The 18310-nt window shown below is 52.8% G+C and overlaps 6 protein-coding genes across 6 annotated transcripts; 4 read left to right on the plus strand and 2 right to left on the minus strand.

The window, feature by feature from the left end:
* Positions 1-399: 399 nt before the first annotated feature.
* KTXA-0 (Killer toxin subunits alpha/beta) lies at positions 400-4631 on the plus strand (the record flags this gene model as incomplete). The annotated part of the gene is made up of 4 exons (XM_032033892.1): positions 400-2665; positions 2758-3021; positions 3078-3547; positions 3636-4631. The coding sequence occupies 4 exons, from the start codon at positions 400-402 to the stop codon at positions 4629-4631; spliced, it is 3996 nt and encodes a 1331-aa protein (XP_031893615.1).
* A 532-nt stretch (positions 4632-5163) lies between these two features.
* On the plus strand, positions 5164-6534 carry Rrnad1 (the record flags this gene model as incomplete). The annotated part of the gene is made up of 1 exon (XM_032034010.1): positions 5164-6534. The coding sequence occupies one exon, from the start codon at positions 5164-5166 to the stop codon at positions 6532-6534; it is 1371 nt and encodes a 456-aa protein (XP_031893616.1).
* Positions 6535-7866: 1332 nt separating this feature from the next.
* Positions 7867-9120, plus strand: PSD3-1 (Phosphatidylserine decarboxylase proenzyme 3; the record flags this gene model as incomplete). Its single annotated transcript, XM_032034124.1, has 2 exons — positions 7867-8342; positions 8430-9120. 2 exons carry the CDS (start codon positions 7867-7869, stop codon positions 9118-9120), a joined length of 1167 nt encoding a protein of 388 aa, XP_031893609.1.
* Positions 9121-9570: 450 nt separating this feature from the next.
* On the minus strand, positions 9571-10400 carry CGGC5_v016400 (uncharacterized protein; the record flags this gene model as incomplete). Its single annotated transcript, XM_066153512.1, has 2 exons — positions 9571-9714; positions 9762-10400. The coding sequence occupies 2 exons, from the start codon at positions 10398-10400 to the stop codon at positions 9571-9573; spliced, it is 783 nt and encodes a 260-aa protein (XP_066007214.1).
* Positions 10401-11507: 1107 nt separating this feature from the next.
* On the plus strand, positions 11508-12748 carry rpc37 (DNA-directed RNA polymerase III subunit rpc5; the record flags this gene model as incomplete). Its single annotated transcript, XM_032034351.2, has 2 exons — positions 11508-11997; positions 12051-12748. The coding sequence occupies 2 exons, from the start codon at positions 11508-11510 to the stop codon at positions 12746-12748; spliced, it is 1188 nt and encodes a 395-aa protein (XP_031893254.2).
* Positions 12749-13180: 432 nt separating this feature from the next.
* Positions 13181-16500, minus strand: CGGC5_v016402 (DNA topoisomerase 2-associated protein pat1; the record flags this gene model as incomplete). The annotated part of the gene is made up of 4 exons (XM_066153513.1): positions 13181-13469; positions 13519-15848; positions 16175-16193; positions 16448-16500. The coding sequence occupies 4 exons, from the start codon at positions 16498-16500 to the stop codon at positions 13181-13183; spliced, it is 2691 nt and encodes an 896-aa protein (XP_066007215.1).
* Positions 16501-18310: the final 1810 nt, after the last annotated feature.

The following is an 18310-nucleotide window of genomic DNA, read 5'->3' on the forward strand; positions in this document are numbered from 1 at the left end:
ATGCCTTCGTGGATCCATGTTCAATCGTCAACAGAAGGGCCGAACCAAAGTACATTCGGAAAGCAGGCCGCTTTCAGTTAATCATCTCCACCAAAGGCGAACTTTGAAGCCTTGGCGTCAGAATCACCAAGTCCAACACAATCTAGACACCAGGAACACGAAAACAGGCTGCAGTGCAACAGCAACAAGGCTTCATCGGAGCCGAGCGAAAATATGCGCTGCGAGTTGCAGGCGTCGACAAAAAGAGTGAATTCGAGTTTAGTTAAACACAGTCGACCCTTCCACTTGGACTTTTCGCCTGCTACCTTCGTTATACACATCATCTCAATCTCAACTACAGCTTTGCTGGCAATCGTTTGATTTTGGCCTTTTGGTCATATTCACACTCTTTTTATCATCATGAAACCTTTCATTTTTCTTACATTTGCCGCGTTGGGCCTTGCCCTTCCCAGCGATATTACTCGCAATGCCACTGATGGTGTGGCCGAGCCTACATCGTCAGCCATACCCAGCAAGCCAGTGTTGATCCCTGACGACTCAGTCGTCAACAACTCAACCGAGCGGAAGTTCAATCTCGGCGTCAAAGCCATATCGCCCGCATCAGATGTGCAGATCAACACTCCTTGGCCCACACCTCTGATCGACGATTGCCCCAAGCTGTGCAGTGTTGTTGGGCCAGACCCATCTAACTGGACCCGTGTGCAACACGAGGATGATCTTGTACGATGCAAGGCCCCTCTTCTCTTCGACTTCAACTTCCAAATTACTGGCAGCGTCAAGACGTTCCGAACTTGTGCATTTGAGGCTCCTCAATCCACTAGTACTGTTCGTCGCTATGTGCCAGTCGAGGCTCGCCAGAACAATGAATCCATATCAACGTTCTCGCCAGACAACGGCCCAAAGGTCTGCGGAGCATCTGAGTCTACTCTTCAACTGCTTGTGTCGACCAGCCCGACAGGTGTTATATCGTCTGGGGCTGACGCTGCTGCTGCCGCCGCGAAGATGCTGGGGTCTCATCTTGCAGAAACTGCTTCATGTGGCCGTACAATCCTTTTTGCGAGGGTTGATACAGCTATTGTTGCTCTGTATGTCAGCGCCGATGTCGTGACTACTAGTGTCGCCACGTTAGTGATTGATACCTTCGCGACGAGCGTTCAACAAGGCAGCGAGCTGGTCCAATCATGCGACACAAACAGCCTCAACCCCTACACCATTGGGCTGTTTGTTGTCGATGGACTTGATCAACTTGGAAGAGCACAGAGGGCTATGCAGACTTGGTCCAGTGGTGAGTGTGTTAGAGACCACACCAAAAATTCAAAGTCTTTCGAAGGCGTTGGCGTGCTCGGTGCTAGCGATTTGGTCGTCCTCCCCTCCAACTACACATCGAATTCTACCACAAAGCGCGGGGTCTCCGACTTGACGCCCAGAGCTGTCTGTACCGCTATTGAGGTCGAAAAGGATGATGGTTGTGCTTCACTGGCATCTCGATGTGGTATCAGGGGAGCAGACTTTCTCAAGTACAACACCAAGACCAATCTTTGTGCGAATTTGATTCCTGGCCAACTTGTTTGCTGCTCATCGGGAACTCTGCCAGACAATACACCGCAGCCACAACCCAACGGCATATGTGCAACCCACAGCATCAGCTTGGGAGACCTCTGCTGGTCTATTGCCGATACCTACGGAATCAGCGAGACGGACCTTGAGAAGTACAACGCCAACAGTTGGGGCTGGGCTGGGTGCAACAGTCTGAAACAGGACCAGATCATCTGTATTAGCAAGGGCAACACGCCGATGCCGGTACAACTTCCCGACGTGGCTTGTGGTCCCCAGAAGCTAGGCACGCAGATGCCCTCTGGCACTTATGATGGCTGGGATCTGGCCAAGTTGAATCAATGCCCGTTGAAATCTTGTTGCTCAGGATGGGGGTACTGCGGAACTACGGCCGAGTTCTGCACGGAGTCGCCTGCCGATACTGGAGCGCCTGGAGCCTTCAAGAAGGATACCAACGGGTGCATTTCCAACTGCGGGATGGAGATCACCAACAACAAGAGTCCACCCACTGAGTTCAGACGCATCGGATATTTCCAGGCGTACAACGAAGCTCGAGGATGCTTGACTATGGACGCAAGTCAGATCATGGACATCTACGAGACCTACCCGTTGACACACATCCATTTTGCTTTTGCCGGTCTCACGCCTGATCTCGACGTCAAGATCGCCGACAACGTCAAAGATCAGTTCGACAAGTTTGTCTCCATGGATGCGCCTTTCAAGAAGATTATTTCTTTCGGCGGTTGGGCCGAGTCTACCGATCCCGCCACGTATCAGTTGTATCGCGACGCTGTTAGTCCGACGAATCGCGAGCGGGTCACTAGCAATGTGCTTCACTTTTTGGATGCGAATCCAGGACTTGACGGTGTCGATTTTGATTGGGAATATCCGGGTGCTGACGACCAGGGCATTCCCGGTAGCGATCCCGTTGATGCTATCTACTACAGTCGCTTCCTGAGCCTCATGCGAGACAAGCTTGGAAAGAATGGTCGCTCGCTCTCGATTGCCATCCCAGCTTCTTACTGGTATCTCAAGCCTTTCCCTGTGGAGGACATGGCAAAGGTGCTCGACTACTTCATCTATATGACGTACGATCTTCATGGACAATGGGGTAAGTCCAAACATTTCACCGCCTACCATCCTCCATTTCTTCTCCATTCCTGTTTTGGGACAACGTTACTGACGATTATCTCTGCTCTGTAGATTATGGAAACAAATATGCCAACCCGGGCTGCGAGAATGGAAACTGCCTGAGATCCCACGTCAATATCACCGAGACCACGAACTCCCTTGTCATGCTTACCAAGGCTGGCGTCTCCGCTGATAAAATCATTGTTGGAGTCACCAGCTATGGTCGAAGCTTCCGCATGGCCGACAAGAGTTGCACAGGACGCAACTGCTTGTTCACAGGCTCGCGAACCGTTTCTGAAGCCGAGCCCGGTATCTGCACGGATACCGGCGGCTACAGTGAGTGAAACCCCTCCAATCTTCATTGCTGTCATCAACTGACCAATTCTCAATAGTATCCAATGCCGAGCTTGACCAGATTTTCACCTTTGCAGAGGAGGGTGAGCCTGGGTACGAGGCCAAAAGGTGGCACGACGGACCCACGAACTCAGATATCATGACCTACGGCACTATGGGGAACGGCATGACGGACTGGGTCGCATACATGAGCGACACGACCAAGTCAACACGTTCGGATTGGATCAAAGGTCTGAACTTTGGCGGCACCACCGATTGGGCCATTGATTTGCTCAACTTCCTCGGCGCACCAGAGGGTCAAGAAGGTGGATTCACTGTCGACGGTGGGGAAAACTTGGAATGCAATTCTGAGACTTGGCCCACGAATCTGGACGATCTCGAGAAGAACATCGACAACGTACCGCCCCACTGCCGTTCTATGGCGTTGCTGAACGTTTTGATCAGAGACCTTGAGAAGGTGATCGCCGAGTACAGAGATGTTGCAAGCTCGAGTGACTATGACGACAGAGTATGTTCCCCTTTTCACCTGCTTGTCTTGATGGTTTTGTTTTACTTCATAGCTGGTCGTAAATGATAGCTGACTCAAGGTCTCGCAGTTCTGGTGGTATGCCGATTGGGTGAAAGACTCAATAGATGACCGTCTTGAAGAGTTCTTGAAGATCGGCACTGGAGAAGGATTGAAGTACATGGACTGCGAGTGGAGTTCAAAGGGCAACAGCGGCGAGGGCCCTTGCACCGAAGCCCATCTGTCTTACCCTCCTGGACCTTCGCCGGGACCTCGCACCGTCACTTTCACAATGCGCGACGAAACTGGCTTCTACGATACTTTGGCGAGTAAGGCAGGCATACAAAGGGAGTGGATTACTTGGCGAGACATGGATGCCATCAACGACCCCTGTGTGTGCCCGCCAACACAACCGGGTATCTGCCCGGTTGACTGCGCCATGAACTACTACATGAGAAAGAACTGGCCGAAGAGAGTCAGCGACAAGGACAAGATCGAGATTGAGAACCCCAAGAGCATCATCGAGGAAGCAATTCCGTCCACCGATGTTCTTATTGGGACAATAGTCGGTACTTACATCGAGATGCGGATGGGTGTTCTCGACGCTGATGAAGCCGACGTCCTCACTGCCTTTAGCATGCCTCTCCTCATGATGCAAGACGCTTCCAATAGCATCAAGGAGATCAAGGAGATTGGAAAGGAACAGAAAGAGACAAAGACGCGCGAGCTTGTCCTCGGCATTCTCAGTATCGTCTTCGCTGTCATCCCTTTTGCTGGGCAAGCCGCATCGGCTCTGGGCGGTGCCGCTCGCCTGGCTTCCATGGCATTGATTATTGGAGAAGCAGGAAACGCCGCGATATCCATTGTCGATATTGTCAAAGATCCCAACTCGGCTCCTTTCGCCATCCTTGGCATGTTGGTTGGTGCTGCGGGCATGCGAGGTGGCAAGCCACCCCGGGAGGCATTCGCAGAGGCGGGCAAGGCTCGTCGTGCTCTGACCCCGAAGATGATGGAATCATTCTCGCCCGAATTTCGACGCAAGGATGGATTGGTGCAAAATGTTGTCAAGACTTGCAAGGTGCGGTAAATGCAAGTCGAGGTGTATGCAAACATAAATGCCCTGCATCTCAGACTCCTGGTGACAATAGTCTGGCACATATATAGGTCCTCCAAAGTGTTTTTTTTGTAATACCTTGTTCGCATTAGTAGAATTTATTGACTCTTCGTCTGTTTGTATAGTTGTTTCTTTTTGTAGGGATCTCAAAATCCAACTTCTTTGATCAGAATGCTCAGACCGGTTTCGTGTCTTAGTGTTGTAAGGTAAATCCGTTGAGGCAGTTACAAAACACGCAGGTTGCAACAACGAATCGCAAAATCTTGATATTTTGACAAGATTTCCAGGCTTTCATGTATCCATTAGCGTCAACATGTAATATATACAATAATCAAGTTTCTGGAAGTGAGATGCCACGGCAGGGCGACAACTAAGGGAAACATCACCTTTCTGCCGTCAGGCACCGCCTACCACAACAAATCTGTTTATGGGTTTTCTAACAGCGAGCTGCCAACTTCATCTGCCCCCAATCATCTTACATCAAGACAATCCCAGCTGGCTCGCCATGATTGACCTGCCGGGAGATTATCTCAACGTCGACGAGTACGTCGAGGATCTATTGGAGTTCATCAACACCCCCTTGGTTCAGCAAATTACTGGCGGTATCCATGTCAATGATGCGCTGATTTATAGCGCGTGGGAGGCACTGCCTCCGGAGTGGACGTCGTGGTGGTCATCACTGCCAGATCATCGTCTGGCGCAGCAAGATTTGATCGATAGCATCGATGAATCAACAGATACCGCAACCACGAAAGTCAACGACAGAAAGCTGAAGCCAATTCCAGGGCGACCAGACTCACTGACAACTTGGTTGGAAAACATTCGGTCACTCTCGCTTCATCGTACCCAACGTGTCGGTCCTAGGATCTCTCTTCCCGAAATTTTGACAGCTCGGATGAAGACAAAAAAGATCGATGAAGTTTCTGTTGCGACTGCCTACATCCAGGGGACTTGCCAAGCCAACAACATCACTCGCATCATCGACATAGGATCCGGGCAAGGTTACCTATCCGTATCGCTTGCCTACCTCTACCCTAATTTGCACGTATTGGCGATAGATGGCAGCGAATCTCAGATTTCTGCTTCGAGATCGTGCGCTGCCAGTCTTGGAATCGAGAACAGGATACAACACTTGCTGCGTTACATCGATGGCACTGGATTACTGGCAGATGAGATCGCTGCCTGGGCTGGAGGAGAGAAATGCATGCTCATCGGCTTGCACGCCTGCGGGAACTTGTCTGAGCACATGCTCAGATACTTCACAACAATACCCTTCATCGAGTGTTTAGGTGCAGTTGGCTGCTGCTACAACCACATTGTGCCCCTTTCTGACAGCTGCCCCAATGGCTTTCCGATCAGCGCAAAAATGAGGGACAGAAAGCTCACCTTGAGCGCCACAGCCCTTATGACCGGATGTCAAGCACCAAACAACTGGGAGAAGGCGGACCCGAGCAAGGAAGAGTCGGTATACTCAAAACGACGCTTTTATCGAGCGCTTCTAGAGAAGGTGTTCTTCGACAAGAGCATTGAACTCGACAAGCAAGATCGGCCGGTTTGGGGAGTGCGAAAAGGTGACATGGCCAGCTTTAAAGAGTTTGCGAGCCGAGCAATGCATTGTCTAGGCATTGACAAGAGCGATATAAGCGATGCTGAATTGCTCAAATATGAGGCTCGTTATGGAGATTGCGAAGGCAAAGTAGCGATTTTGTGGACATTGAGCGTGCTTTGCTGCAAGGTTGTTGAGAGCGTAATTGCCCTTGATCGGTACTGGTTTCTCGTTGAGAATGGAGCGCAGAACGTGGACGTTTTACCCATCTTCGATTACAAGATTTCACCAAGAAATCTGATGCTTGTGGCTGACAAAGGGGGTGAATAGTTTGGCGCATCGAGTAAGTAGCCTCAGATACCCGGTTGGCTTGGTCAAGATTTTCTTCGCCACGTGAACCACCTATAGGCTATGAAGATTTTAGGTTCAAGTGCAAAGAGGAACATTGAACCCTGAGAATTCAGCAAACGATCTCCGCATTAAATAGACCTACTTGAATCTGCAGTCTACTGAACACTCTCTCCTTCAACCACGCCCAACCACCATCATCTTCCACACACTTAACGCCTCAGACACATCACCAATCAGTATATATCCTTGACCTCCCTGTCCACTCATATCTACGTAATGGCCTGCAAAGCTTCAAGAAAGTCATTGAAGCCTGGCAAGCCTAGCCACCAGTCAAATTCACCTACACTGAAACAGCTTACGACTTCCACTGTTCGTGATGACCCTGCTCTAGGCTACAAGTTGCGCGTCCTCTTGTTCGACTTGCGAAACCTTGCGAAGGATGTCAACTCAGCGAAACGTCTCAATAGCACCACAGACGAGCACTACATCAGCGAACCGTATTTCGAACCTGAGCAAGCCAAAGTTGTTAAGTCTGCTATCGTAGACGTCGAATTCAACAACCACCTCGATCCCAATGCAGAGCATGAGAAACTAGTTACAGACGAGCCACGGCCCAACGACGAAGAAGTGAGCGGACCTGCAGTCTCTCGCGTACGAGGTCAAACAGTAGACACAGCTATTCGGATGATCATGGACAACTTCCTCGAAAAGCGGAAGAGCAGTGGAGATGCGCGCCCTTGTGGCCCCCATGATTTGGCGCCCGTGTATCTTGGTCTTTTCGGCATGACAGTAGCCGACTTACAAGACCACAAATTCATAAGCCGCCTAGCGCGATCAGGGGTATGATTACATGGACGTAGCATGTTTGAGACATCCTCTTCTAGAGACAGTAGAATACTCCTAGCTATTCGGGCAAAGGAGTAAGAAACAACACGAATAGAAGGGACGACAAGGACGTCAAGAAAGACAAGGGAGAGAGGCACGAATGCTAATAAGTAAACAAGAGCAACAAGAAGGTCAGTATACATGCAAAAGAAAAGGCCTTGGAGGCCCGGTTGCGGCTAGAGCTCACAACCAATAGCATCATATCGTTTTGAGACAAGATGAAAGCATCCGCATTACAGCATCAATCATCATTCTTCAAAACTGCCTTGGCCGTTTCTGTGGTTTCTCCATAGTCCCTGACGAGCTCCTCCGTCGCAGGATGCCCACGCACTTTCCATTGAAGTTTACACCAGATTAGGCCACAGAGACGTATTCAAGATACCCCCGCCGATAGCCTGCTTTCCTGGAGAACTTTATTCAGCCCAAATGGGCAAATATCGCTCAGGCATGGATGACTCGAGCATTCCGGACCCCGCAGAAGGCGACTTCACCAAATTCAACGCGGCCATCATCGTCCTCGTAGGTCTTCTCGAGAAGGCTGGCCCCGGAGCGTTGGACACGGCCGTGGAGTCGGCCAAAAGGAAGACCCCCGACTACATGAGAAGATTCAGAATCACAAACGGCTTCAGATTCCTCGTCTTCGCTAATGAGTTATTGAGGTGGCAGCCAGAGGAGGACGTCCAGAGCAAGGACATTTACGACATCCTCTGCATGTTCTACTTCATTCTCGACCAGGAGCCGCTCCTTGGACTGCAAACGCGAATCACACCGGAGTCGGTCTGCCTACCTCAGAGTCCGCTCTCCAGTTGGATAGTGATGTTCTCGCAGCTCATTGGGCAGTTCTTGGACACTCCCATGTCCGTCACCCCTCAGACCCTGGAGTCCTTCAAAAACTCCCCAAAGTACGAATAACACGAAGCCATAGAGCCTGAAGGGGGTTTTCGTACCTTCAACGACTTCTTCTCTCGCAAGCTGAAACAGGGAATGAGGCCTATCTCCCACCCGGATGACGATAAGGTTATTTGCTACCCTGCCGACTGCACGTATGACAACAGCCTCCAGAATCAGAGCCTTGTCGCCATCAACAACATGGGTGAGGTTCTGATCAAGGGTATTCCATGGACCATAGATAGCTTGTTACATGGCAGCAGATATGCGTGTGAGTTCAATGGCGGTATCTGGATGCATGCATTCCTCAACACGTACAACTATCACCGCCAGCATGCGCCTGTATCCGGTACTGTACTTGAGGCAAAGAACATCCAGGGGGCGGCCTATATGGAGGTCAACGAGAAGTGCCAACCCATCCGAAAGATCCCGGTCTCTGATGAAGAAAAGAGGCAAGACTCCAAGTGCGTGCTGGAGGTGCCCGACTCTCCGGGCTACCAGTTCCTCCAAACCAGGGGTTGCGTCATCATCGATAACCCGGTGATCGGGAAGGTGGCCGTGCTGCCGATTGGCATGGCCATTGTATCGGGTGTCAGGTTGACAGTAAGAGCGGGGGATACAGTGAGGAAGGGCGACGAGATCTCATCCTTCTTGTTCGGGGGGTCGGATATCATCCTCGTGTTCCAGAAGAAGGCGGGCTTGCAGGTCAAAGACTTTGTGCCCTCGCCAATGGATGAAGCCGGCAACCAGACCCATTCAAAGTATGGGACCATCCTTGCGAGGGCGCCTTAACGACTAAGACGTAGCTTGGAACGAGGAGGATGACCTTTGAACGATGGTCTCATTCGACAGACTACGCTCTCTGAGTTGGAATATGGAATGAAAAGGTAACGCAGATTATCTTCATGAGACTAATAACATTACAATTCTCCGCATGCCGCGCCTCACTTTACCTCGTCTTGCTGCCATGCTCGGGGGTAATCATCAATCTCACTCCCAGGGATAACCTCAATAATCCTCTGTCCGCGGCCCCTGCGCATCTCCCTAATCTCGTAGGCTCGATCTGCCCTTGTTCGAAATCCTTGCCATCCACCTCTGCTGTGCTCACGACGATGCCCAGAGTTGTAACGGTGCTTTCCGACTGTAGCAGCGTCACTCCGCGGATGACTCAGTCTGTGCTCACTGAAAACCGGGCTCGTGTCTCTACCTTTTCCTGAACCTCGTCTTGTTGTTCGGCTGTCGTCATCGCTGCTTTGCCGAGAGGAAGAAGAAGACTCTTCGTACCTTGGCTGCGGCGTCCTCCTCTTGGCTGGTATCGAGGAACCCCAACTCATCCTCCTTCTTGCACCTCCACCTCCGCCACCGTCTCCAGGCCGTCTCGGGCCCCTATCACTACCGTGTCCAGGTATATCACCAAGATACATTTGCCTAACCATCATTCGAGTATACGTAACCTCCCTCTCCGTCCTCCTTGCCATGACTCTCATGACCTCGTCTCCTAACTTCTTCACAGAATCCTTCACTTGCCACCAGATGAAGCGATGCGCAAAGTCACACTTGTACAACGCGCTCCAGTCCGCAAAACTCCCCATTTCACCATGCTTCTCAAAGTCGCTGCGGACCTTCTCGTCGAGGTCGTTCTCGCCCCACGAAGCCCCGTTGTGAATCGCCTCGGCTCGGTGCCCGCTCGCCACCAAGAATGGTCTTTCAAGTTCCTTGAATGTTCTCCAGAGGTCGCGGAGCGTCATGTAATGCAGCGGCAGCGTCTTCTCTGCATACTCCAGCGCCCTGCGTGCCTCGGCGTTGGCGTTCTTTTCTCCGATGTGAGAAATCTTCTGTCGTAGTTTGCTTTTGCCCCTGATCTCTTTCGTTTGGTGACGCAGCGCCTCGCGTTCTTCGCACAGCTGCTGTCGAAGGTTGCCCAGAGAGTCACGGATCTCGCTAGGCGCAGCGCGGATTGTGGCGACGAAGTTGGCGTACAATGCGATCAAGTTGAGTGTCGTCAGGGCAAAGCCTAGGATCCCGGTCACGAATGACAGCCAGTTCAGAGAGTTCGGGACGTCGGCTGCCATGTTGTGCTCGCGAGGGCTTCTGCGACTTCTTCTTTCCTACTCGCGACTTCTTTTAGCTGAAGGGCCGTGCTTAGATATTAAAAGGGTTGAGCATCCTTCAATTAGTATTCCTGTGTAAGTCTTTCACGTGGTGTTTAGCGTCTCTCATCAGCGCTACTTGGACTTGATTCGAACGAGTGCAGAAAAAGGCGTAGCGTTGCCAGTTGTCATGGACCTCAAGACTCCCGAAGACTAAGACAACTAACGTCCTGCAGCCTTAGAGTTGGTTATGTAGTCGAGGTGAGCTCTAGTCCTAAGGCTGATGCAGGATAACATTAAGACCGGAGAGACTAAGGAATTAGTCGCGTCAACTCGACTAACATACAACAGTGATTCGACGACCTAGATGGTTCGTCAAATATTGCAAGGATAGGCTTGCAAGATCCATCTCAACTAGAGGCCAGCTGATGGTGTTGCATCTTTCGTGGATACGACGGATGCAGGAGTTTACTTCGTCTTCGTCATTTAAGCTCACAAAGACCTGCAGGATAAGGCACCAAATGTGATTATGCAATCCTTCGAGCGGCTTGGGAGGAACTGAGATGTTAGTGCTGAGTCGCCTTGAATCTGGTGATGGATGACGATCACGAAAGTCGTCGCATGTTGAGGCTTCTCGAGTATAGTTGGTGGAAAGCAGACATCGGATAGTAGGAGAGGCGCATCAGCTGCCTGGGCCCTTTTGAGGATCTATCAATCACTCGTGCAGACTGTTCGCTGTGTTCGCTGACAAATTGGCAGCTCACAAAGAGCGTGGAATAATGACAACTTCGTGAACACCATCTTGAAGTTGTGTTGCTCGACGTTGTGATGCTGGACGAATGACACTGTAACACTTGCCGCCCTGGAAGCAACAGGAGATGGAGCTCGTCCCCCACCACTCGCCCAGACCAGGATTAGCTCCTGTACTCTTATCGATAAGCCCTGACGTCTCCGACCGTGGGGTAACTCATTCTCTCCAATCCAAAAATTTCCCATAGCCAAACCTCCAAATCTGACTACACATCGCGACGAGGGGAGTCACACCTCCCACCCAGCACCACCCGCAAAATGCCCGCCCCAACAGCGACAATGTCCCCCGGGACGCCCGAGCCCATCGACGCCGACGCCGACCCCGTCATCGCCTCCTACGACGTCTTCTTCAACCCTTCCCTCCCGCAGGGCCGCAAGCTCTGGGTCCTGCAGCAACCCAACCGCACCGACCCGCGCCAGGCCACGCCCACCGAGATGCGCCTCAAGACCCGCTCCGGCATGGTCGAGGTCGACGTGCCTCTCGACTACACTCAGTCCTATGACAAGGAGAAGGGAATGAAATGGGGTCGGCAGCTCAAGGCGAGTCTTGAAGCCAAGAACGGCGGCACACACGGCCTCTCTGGAGGCTTCGGCGTCGGCGCACCGCCGCCCCGGCCCAAGAGGCGCGGCGAGATCGATCTGGAGGACGAGATGTACCTCGAGTGGCCCGAGGCTGTGCGCCAGGACAAGGTGTTGCGTACGCAGACTCTCGGTGGACAGTGTCCCGATCACAAGGAGGTGCAGTACATGATTGGCGTCTTCCAGGGCAGTAAGTGCTTTCCTCTCCCAATTCGGATGAAGAAATCCTGACGAAAGGAATAGAGGACCTCCACCTCACACCCGTAACAAATCTCGTCCACCTCCGGCCCCAGCTGCACCACGTCGACGCAGTAGCCCAACAAGAGCGCAACGCCTCCGCCGCAGCTGCCGCCAAGGAGAACGCCGCCGCAGCACCGGCGGCGGGAGCATCGGGTGCAGGAGGCCAGGGCGCTGCGGCAGCGCGCGCGATTCACATGACGATCAAGACGACCCCCGACGGCGCAGCGGCCAAGAACGAGACAATGGCCGACCGTCTGCGCTCGGTCCAGATCGAGCCCTGGCGCAAGCTGAAGTACACGGACGAGAACGACGAGGCCGCCTGGGAGATTTACCAGGAGTCCCTCATTCTCCGCGCCCCTGGCGACAACAAGCTGCCCCCGGCCGAAGAGGATGAGGAAAAGAAGAAGGCCGCTATCGAGGCGGGTGAGGCTGAGACGAAGCCCACGGTTGACCTGGCGGAGTCTATGGCTAGACTGGAGACCACATGGGGCGACGATGAACTGCTGGAAGCTGTCAGTGGTATCAAGAAGCCCAAGCCGGTATCACAGGCAGAGCAGGATGCCGAGGCGGCTGCCGCGGCCGCCGCAGAGGAAGAGGCACGGAAGATGAAACCCAAGGCTCGTGGCGCTGTCGGTTCAAGGCGAGGTGGCAAGGCTAGAGCTGCGCCTGCTCAGGCATCATCGAGCATGGATTTGACATAAAGTGATGCTGGCCAGCATTTTGATTTGCATAGCTTAGGCGTTGCGGTACGTTGTAGACAAAACGGTTCAGGGATGGATTATTACTTTAAATGCAGATTTTGTTTGCTCTAACTAGCAAGGCTGGTCTCGACGCACCGCTAATAATACTTTCGCGGCGTCATCTCATAGAGTCGTGTGTAATGTACACGAGATATGTTTTGTGCATATAGCCATGGGATAGCCCCCCGCAAGTCCAAGTCTCCATCAAGCTGTAGCCCCCGTACCACAACTTCCCGGTGATCTCGATGCCCTCAAAAAATACGGGCCAAGCGTCGAGTAAGGCTAGCAGCATCCCAAGCTTCCAACGCATCAATAAACAAGTGTAGCGTCCCAAGCATGTGTGATGGCGCAGTTCGCGCCGTGATCGTCCCATCATTCGCACTAAATATCGTCTTATTGAAGCAATTCAACATCCAAACCAATGGAGTGCATAAACAGGTTGACCGTAGCCAACCGGGTCGTTGCCATGGCGCCCGGAAGGGTCTTCGCGTGGGCAACAGTGTCGAGAACACGATCCTTGACAGCAAGAACCAGGCGCTGCTGCTGCTCAGGGTTTGCACTGACACCCACGGCAGCAAGAAGCTGCCAGACGACAACATCTTCTCCGGTGTTGACGCTGCCAGGGAAGATATGATGCAGGGTCGGCTCCAGGATGTTGAAGAAGAGGTTGAAGGTTTGCTCCCTATGAGTGTGTTAGTTGGTGTTATCATTTTCGATCTAGATGTGCTTACCATTCGGCCCAAAGCTGAGGGGTGCCGCCACCGCCTTGCTTGAGAAGCTCTGCACGACTCAAAATGAGAGTCAACATTGAGCAGCCCACGCGGGTTCTGGCAATGAGGTCGATGTTCAGCTTGGTAATCAGTCCGAGGACACCTGTGACGATATCGAGCTCGGTCTCGTTGAAGTAGGCAAAGAGGCTGGGCATGACAGCCGCGGAGAAGAGTTCGATGCTCTCACGCATGGCAGCGTTAAGGTTGACTTCACCATCCGTCATCTGGGCACCGCGAACAACATCCAGCTGATCCAAGTGGAGGACAACCATCGTGAGAATAGTGGTGCGCTGCTCGAAGCTGATGTGTCGGAAGACACGAGGAATGGCCTTCTTACCCTTGGGGAACGACAGGAAGGCGATGAAGGGGTGAATGGTGGTAGCACCAATAGGCTCGTGAACCTTGAGGTCTGCCCACAGCTGGCCGTTGAGAGTCTGAGCCACCTCGAGCCACTCCTGATGCTTCGCGTGAAATTCCTCGTCGTTGCCATTGGTGGGCGGGGGAGGAATGTGGCGGGCGTGATCCTCCATCTTCATGACTGTGGTGTAAACGCTCTCAATGTTCTTCAAGATGGCCTTGCGGTCCACAGTGTTGGACTCCGTGTGGTGACGCTTGCCGTTTCCAGGACGCTGGGCGTCACCACTGCTATCGGTGCGCTTGATGTTGAGCAGTGGCTTAGGTGTCTTGGCGTTGCTGAAGGAGATCTTTCCGAGACTGCCAGCAATGACAAGCTGGGGATTCTTGGGCTTGTTCTTGGCGGCTTCAACGGCACGCTGGACTTGCTGCTCCATGCGTTGCACGTGGTTCTCGGCAGTTCTTCCTTGTCTTCTCATGTTGCCCTGACGACTTCCAGTCTGGAAGAGGTAGGTCTGAGCAAAGTTGTTCAGGGGCTGGTTAGGGTTCTGGCGTTGGCCACCGCGAATCTGGCTAAGAACCTGGTAGTAAAAGTCCTCTGCGATTGAGGCTTCGTTGTTGTGGTCAATCGGGTTGCCGGTGGCCGAGACAAGCTGCTGCAGCTGGATACGGGTGACAAAGTTCTTGTCCTGAGGAGTCATGAGACCGTTGTCCTTAGAAAGAAGCCAGATCTTGTGGTTGCGCTTCGCACGCTTGGTCTCCTGATCTAGGTACGCCGCCTTCTCATCTTCGGAGAGGTGGTTCAGGTGCTGCTGTTGGGAGACCTGAGGTACACGACCTGACGAACCCTGTGATCGGTGTGCATTCTGACCGTGAGCCTGTTGATGGCCATGAGGCTGAGGGCCGTGGGCACCAATGCGAGCAGCATCACCAGACAGTCGGTTAGGGTTTTGGAGAATCTGAGTCGGCTGGACAGAGGGAGCCTGGGAATGAGGAGGCTGAGCAAGCGGGCTGGGGGTGTTTTGAATGGGCGGGGTCGGCTTGGAAGTAAGAGACTGAGGACGCTGAAGAATGGTAACCGGATGGCCCTGACCAGCGTGTTGAGGCACCTGGCTGCCGCGCTGCTGTTGCTGCTGGTCGGAGCCGTGGAAACTCTGCTGCTGCTGAATAGCCTGCGGGTGGGCGTAGCCGTAATCCTGGGGGTATCCTTGTGTAGCAGGGGCAGGTTCCTGGGCTGGTCGCTTGGTGGCTTGCTCGCGCATAGCCTTTTCGACCTCCTCGAGACTCATGATCTTGCGGCTACTGGAGGCAGGTGCGGCCTGGGGCTGGGGAGAAGGCGCGGCGGCGGGTTTCTTGGAAGGCACGCCCCAGATAGACGCGTCGACGTGAAGGTCGGGGATGGGCTCCGCCTCCTTGTACTTCTCGTAGCCAGTGCGAACAGGCTGAGGGGCCGGCTGAGGAGGATAGTAGTAGTTCGGCATGGCCTGAGCTTGAGGAACATGGTGATGTTGGACGGGCGCCTGGGCAGGCGCGGGTTTCGAGGCGGGGACCTGGCGGCTGTAGCGAACCTGCTCCTCCTCGATGGCATTCGAGACCTTGGCCGTCTGACCGAAGAAATCGAAATCCTTTCCGACAGGAGCAGAGATAATCTCGTCTCCGCCGCCACCACCGCCGCCGTCGCCAAAGGTGTCGTCGTTGAAAGCGTCGCCACTTTCCTCGAGCTGGTCTCCGAGACCATCGTACGTGTCATCGAAGTCGACGGCGTCGTCCTCCTCTTGGTTGCCGCGAGAGAGGCCGGCGAACGGGTCATGAGCTTGCGAGAAACCCGGCGCGGAGGTGTTGTGGCCGCCGCCACGGGTCGGGTCGAAACCGAAGAAGGACATGGTGTTTGGCTGGTCCGTCTTCGTCGTAGTAGCAGTGGAAAAGATAGCTGTATACTAGGTATTGGTCAGCATCGGATTCGAGATATCTGACTAGGATGGCGAAGTAGATGGTATGGTGAAGTCAGAGAGACTGAGGTCTAGAGTGAAGATCCCTGCTCCATTTAAGGGCCTCAGTTGTGAACTGATAGGAAGGAGAGGTCCCGTCGTTCCCCACTGCCTCCTCGTGAGGCTGCTAACTCAAAACCCAGTAGGCAGTCGGGCTGCTTGCTTGCTCTGTCCCGCGCAGTTGGGTGGCAAAGTCGCAGGTGCCAAACAAGGAAGCAGGATTGAAAGCACTTGCCAAGTTCAAGGAATAGTTAGAGAAGCAGCCAGTGACTTACCACTAAGAGAATGAGAGGTCTGTGGCTTTCAGTAGAGCGGCTCCCAAAACTATCATGATGTCGTCAAAGCCAGATTCGAAAAGAGGCGAGCAAAGCGACAGGGCATAAACAGAAGGATTATAGCCGGGTTGCTCAGTAAAACCACATCCAGAGATAACAATGTTACCAAAGCACAGGGTCAAAAACAGTGCGCCAGGTAGAGGCGTTGCTGGAAAAGAAACAACAGTGTCGCGTCACTGGGGTTGGGATGCGATGTCCGAAGTGGTGATGCACCGATTCGCATTCGTGGGGAGGAATTGAGGCTCGAGAGCCTTGGGCCCCCACATCCAGGGACCGCCCGGGCCAATGGTAGAGCTTGGTTGGGCGAGCTGCAAGGTACGATGTCACGTGATACATTAGTCACTCGTTGCGGGACAAGCAGCCCCTCTCGTCATAACGTGGCATGTATTCCCGCGCCAAAAGGTGCCTGGAGGGGTACTTTCCCAGGGGAAGCTGATCAGCATCGTCGCATTCTTACTCAGCTCACCTCACCTCCAGCTGAAGCTCTCCAGAATGAGCATGCGCAATACCTTGCTAGGAGCTCTAGAAACCCACTTCACCCAACTCGCCAACCTGCAGGGCCATTTTCCATCAGCCTTATGTTTTGGGGGCTACTTTTGCGGCAAGAAGTAACCCATGGTGCAGTGCAGTCCATGTGACTGTGATTAACGCGTTCAGCATCTTATTTAAGGATGGGAACAAAAATCAGACACATTTCCGTAGATGTCTTCGTCCAATGGTTAGCATTTCGATGCCTTCTCTTGCTTGATCCTATTACTCAGCCTTATTTGGATCAATGCTGTATTAGGTTCAACTTACTTTACTGAACAGGACATGTGTGAATTCTCCGCCACTGTCATGAAGCGATCCATGTTTAGCCGCTGCTGAAGACCTCCGTGGCTGGAAACTGGAAATAACAATAGCTCAGCTACCCCCAAGCAGGTATCGCGGAACCGATACTCTGGGCATGACAAAGCTAAGACAACGGCCGCTGGATACCTTCATTTCAGATCAATCGCGCAACTGTTTACTTGGCTATTTCCGTCAACTTTTGCTGGCGACTTTGATGCCGCTGTGCTATCGATGGCCTGATTTTGTTCAAGCTGTGCCCTCAGGCGTCCTCTGGACGAAGATTTCCTTCTGCGGGCGACTACAACACGCAACAGTCGACACTCCGAACAGCCGAGAAACGGGTGCCAGCATTCGTCATTGTCGGATTTGAGTGCCGCAAACGTCTGATTGTCAGGACGCAACGTCTGATTGGGATGTTCATCGCGAGACGAGTCATATTTCCGGCGAGTTTGCTTCTACTCGTGGCAAGAGTATGTTGCCTGGAGATTGACAGGTTCATCCCGTTGAGATGCTGGAGACACAAGAATAGCTGACTGGCACACACACAGAACTACTAGACAGCAGGGCTGCGTTCCAGAACCTGCCCTGTACCAGATAAGGTACTTGGTTACAGATTTGACGCCGTCGGCATGAAAGCACGATCACTCAGGCGCCCAGTGCCAAGTGAGATGGTGTCTTGATCTCGGACTGTCCGCCGTCAACAGCGCATCGTGTGCGCTGTAGTTGATGATTGTGCTGCTGAGCCTCGTGATGACTGTGGGAAAAAGCATTAACTGCTGGTTCCATGTGGACTGATGCTCTGCTATTCTATGCTTGCAGCACAGTTATCGTTTGCGGCTTCACTCGGCTCTGTCTACGGAAGGAAAAGTCGTTGACGATCAGCATCTTGGCTTTGGATTCAATACGAACCAAAGGCCCTAAAATGAGTTGGGGCAGCCAATTTGGGGTTGTCGAAATGTGTCCCGTTGCTGGAAAGAGCCAAGAGGCAAGGACCAGATTCCACGATGTGACACTATCGGGAGGTACTTGTTGTCTCTGACGATGGAGAGACCAGCATCCCCGGGGACTTTACAATGGTAATGTATCTTCACTTAACACGAGGCCGCTAGATCTGCCAGGGGCAACGAGAGTTTGAGTAGGTGTACAGATGTACATATTTTTAATATGCTATCTGTAGGTCTGAGAAGGCAGCGCAGGGGGGACCACCAAGAGTGCTGGACAGAACGAGGAACAGAAGGCCAAACG

The sequence above is a fragment of the Colletotrichum fructicola genome, assembly GCF_000319635.2.
Source record: "Colletotrichum fructicola Nara gc5 chromosome Unknown KSG_Nara_v1_contig10, whole genome shotgun sequence".
Lineage (NCBI taxonomy): Eukaryota > Fungi > Ascomycota > Sordariomycetes > Glomerellales > Glomerellaceae > Colletotrichum > Colletotrichum fructicola.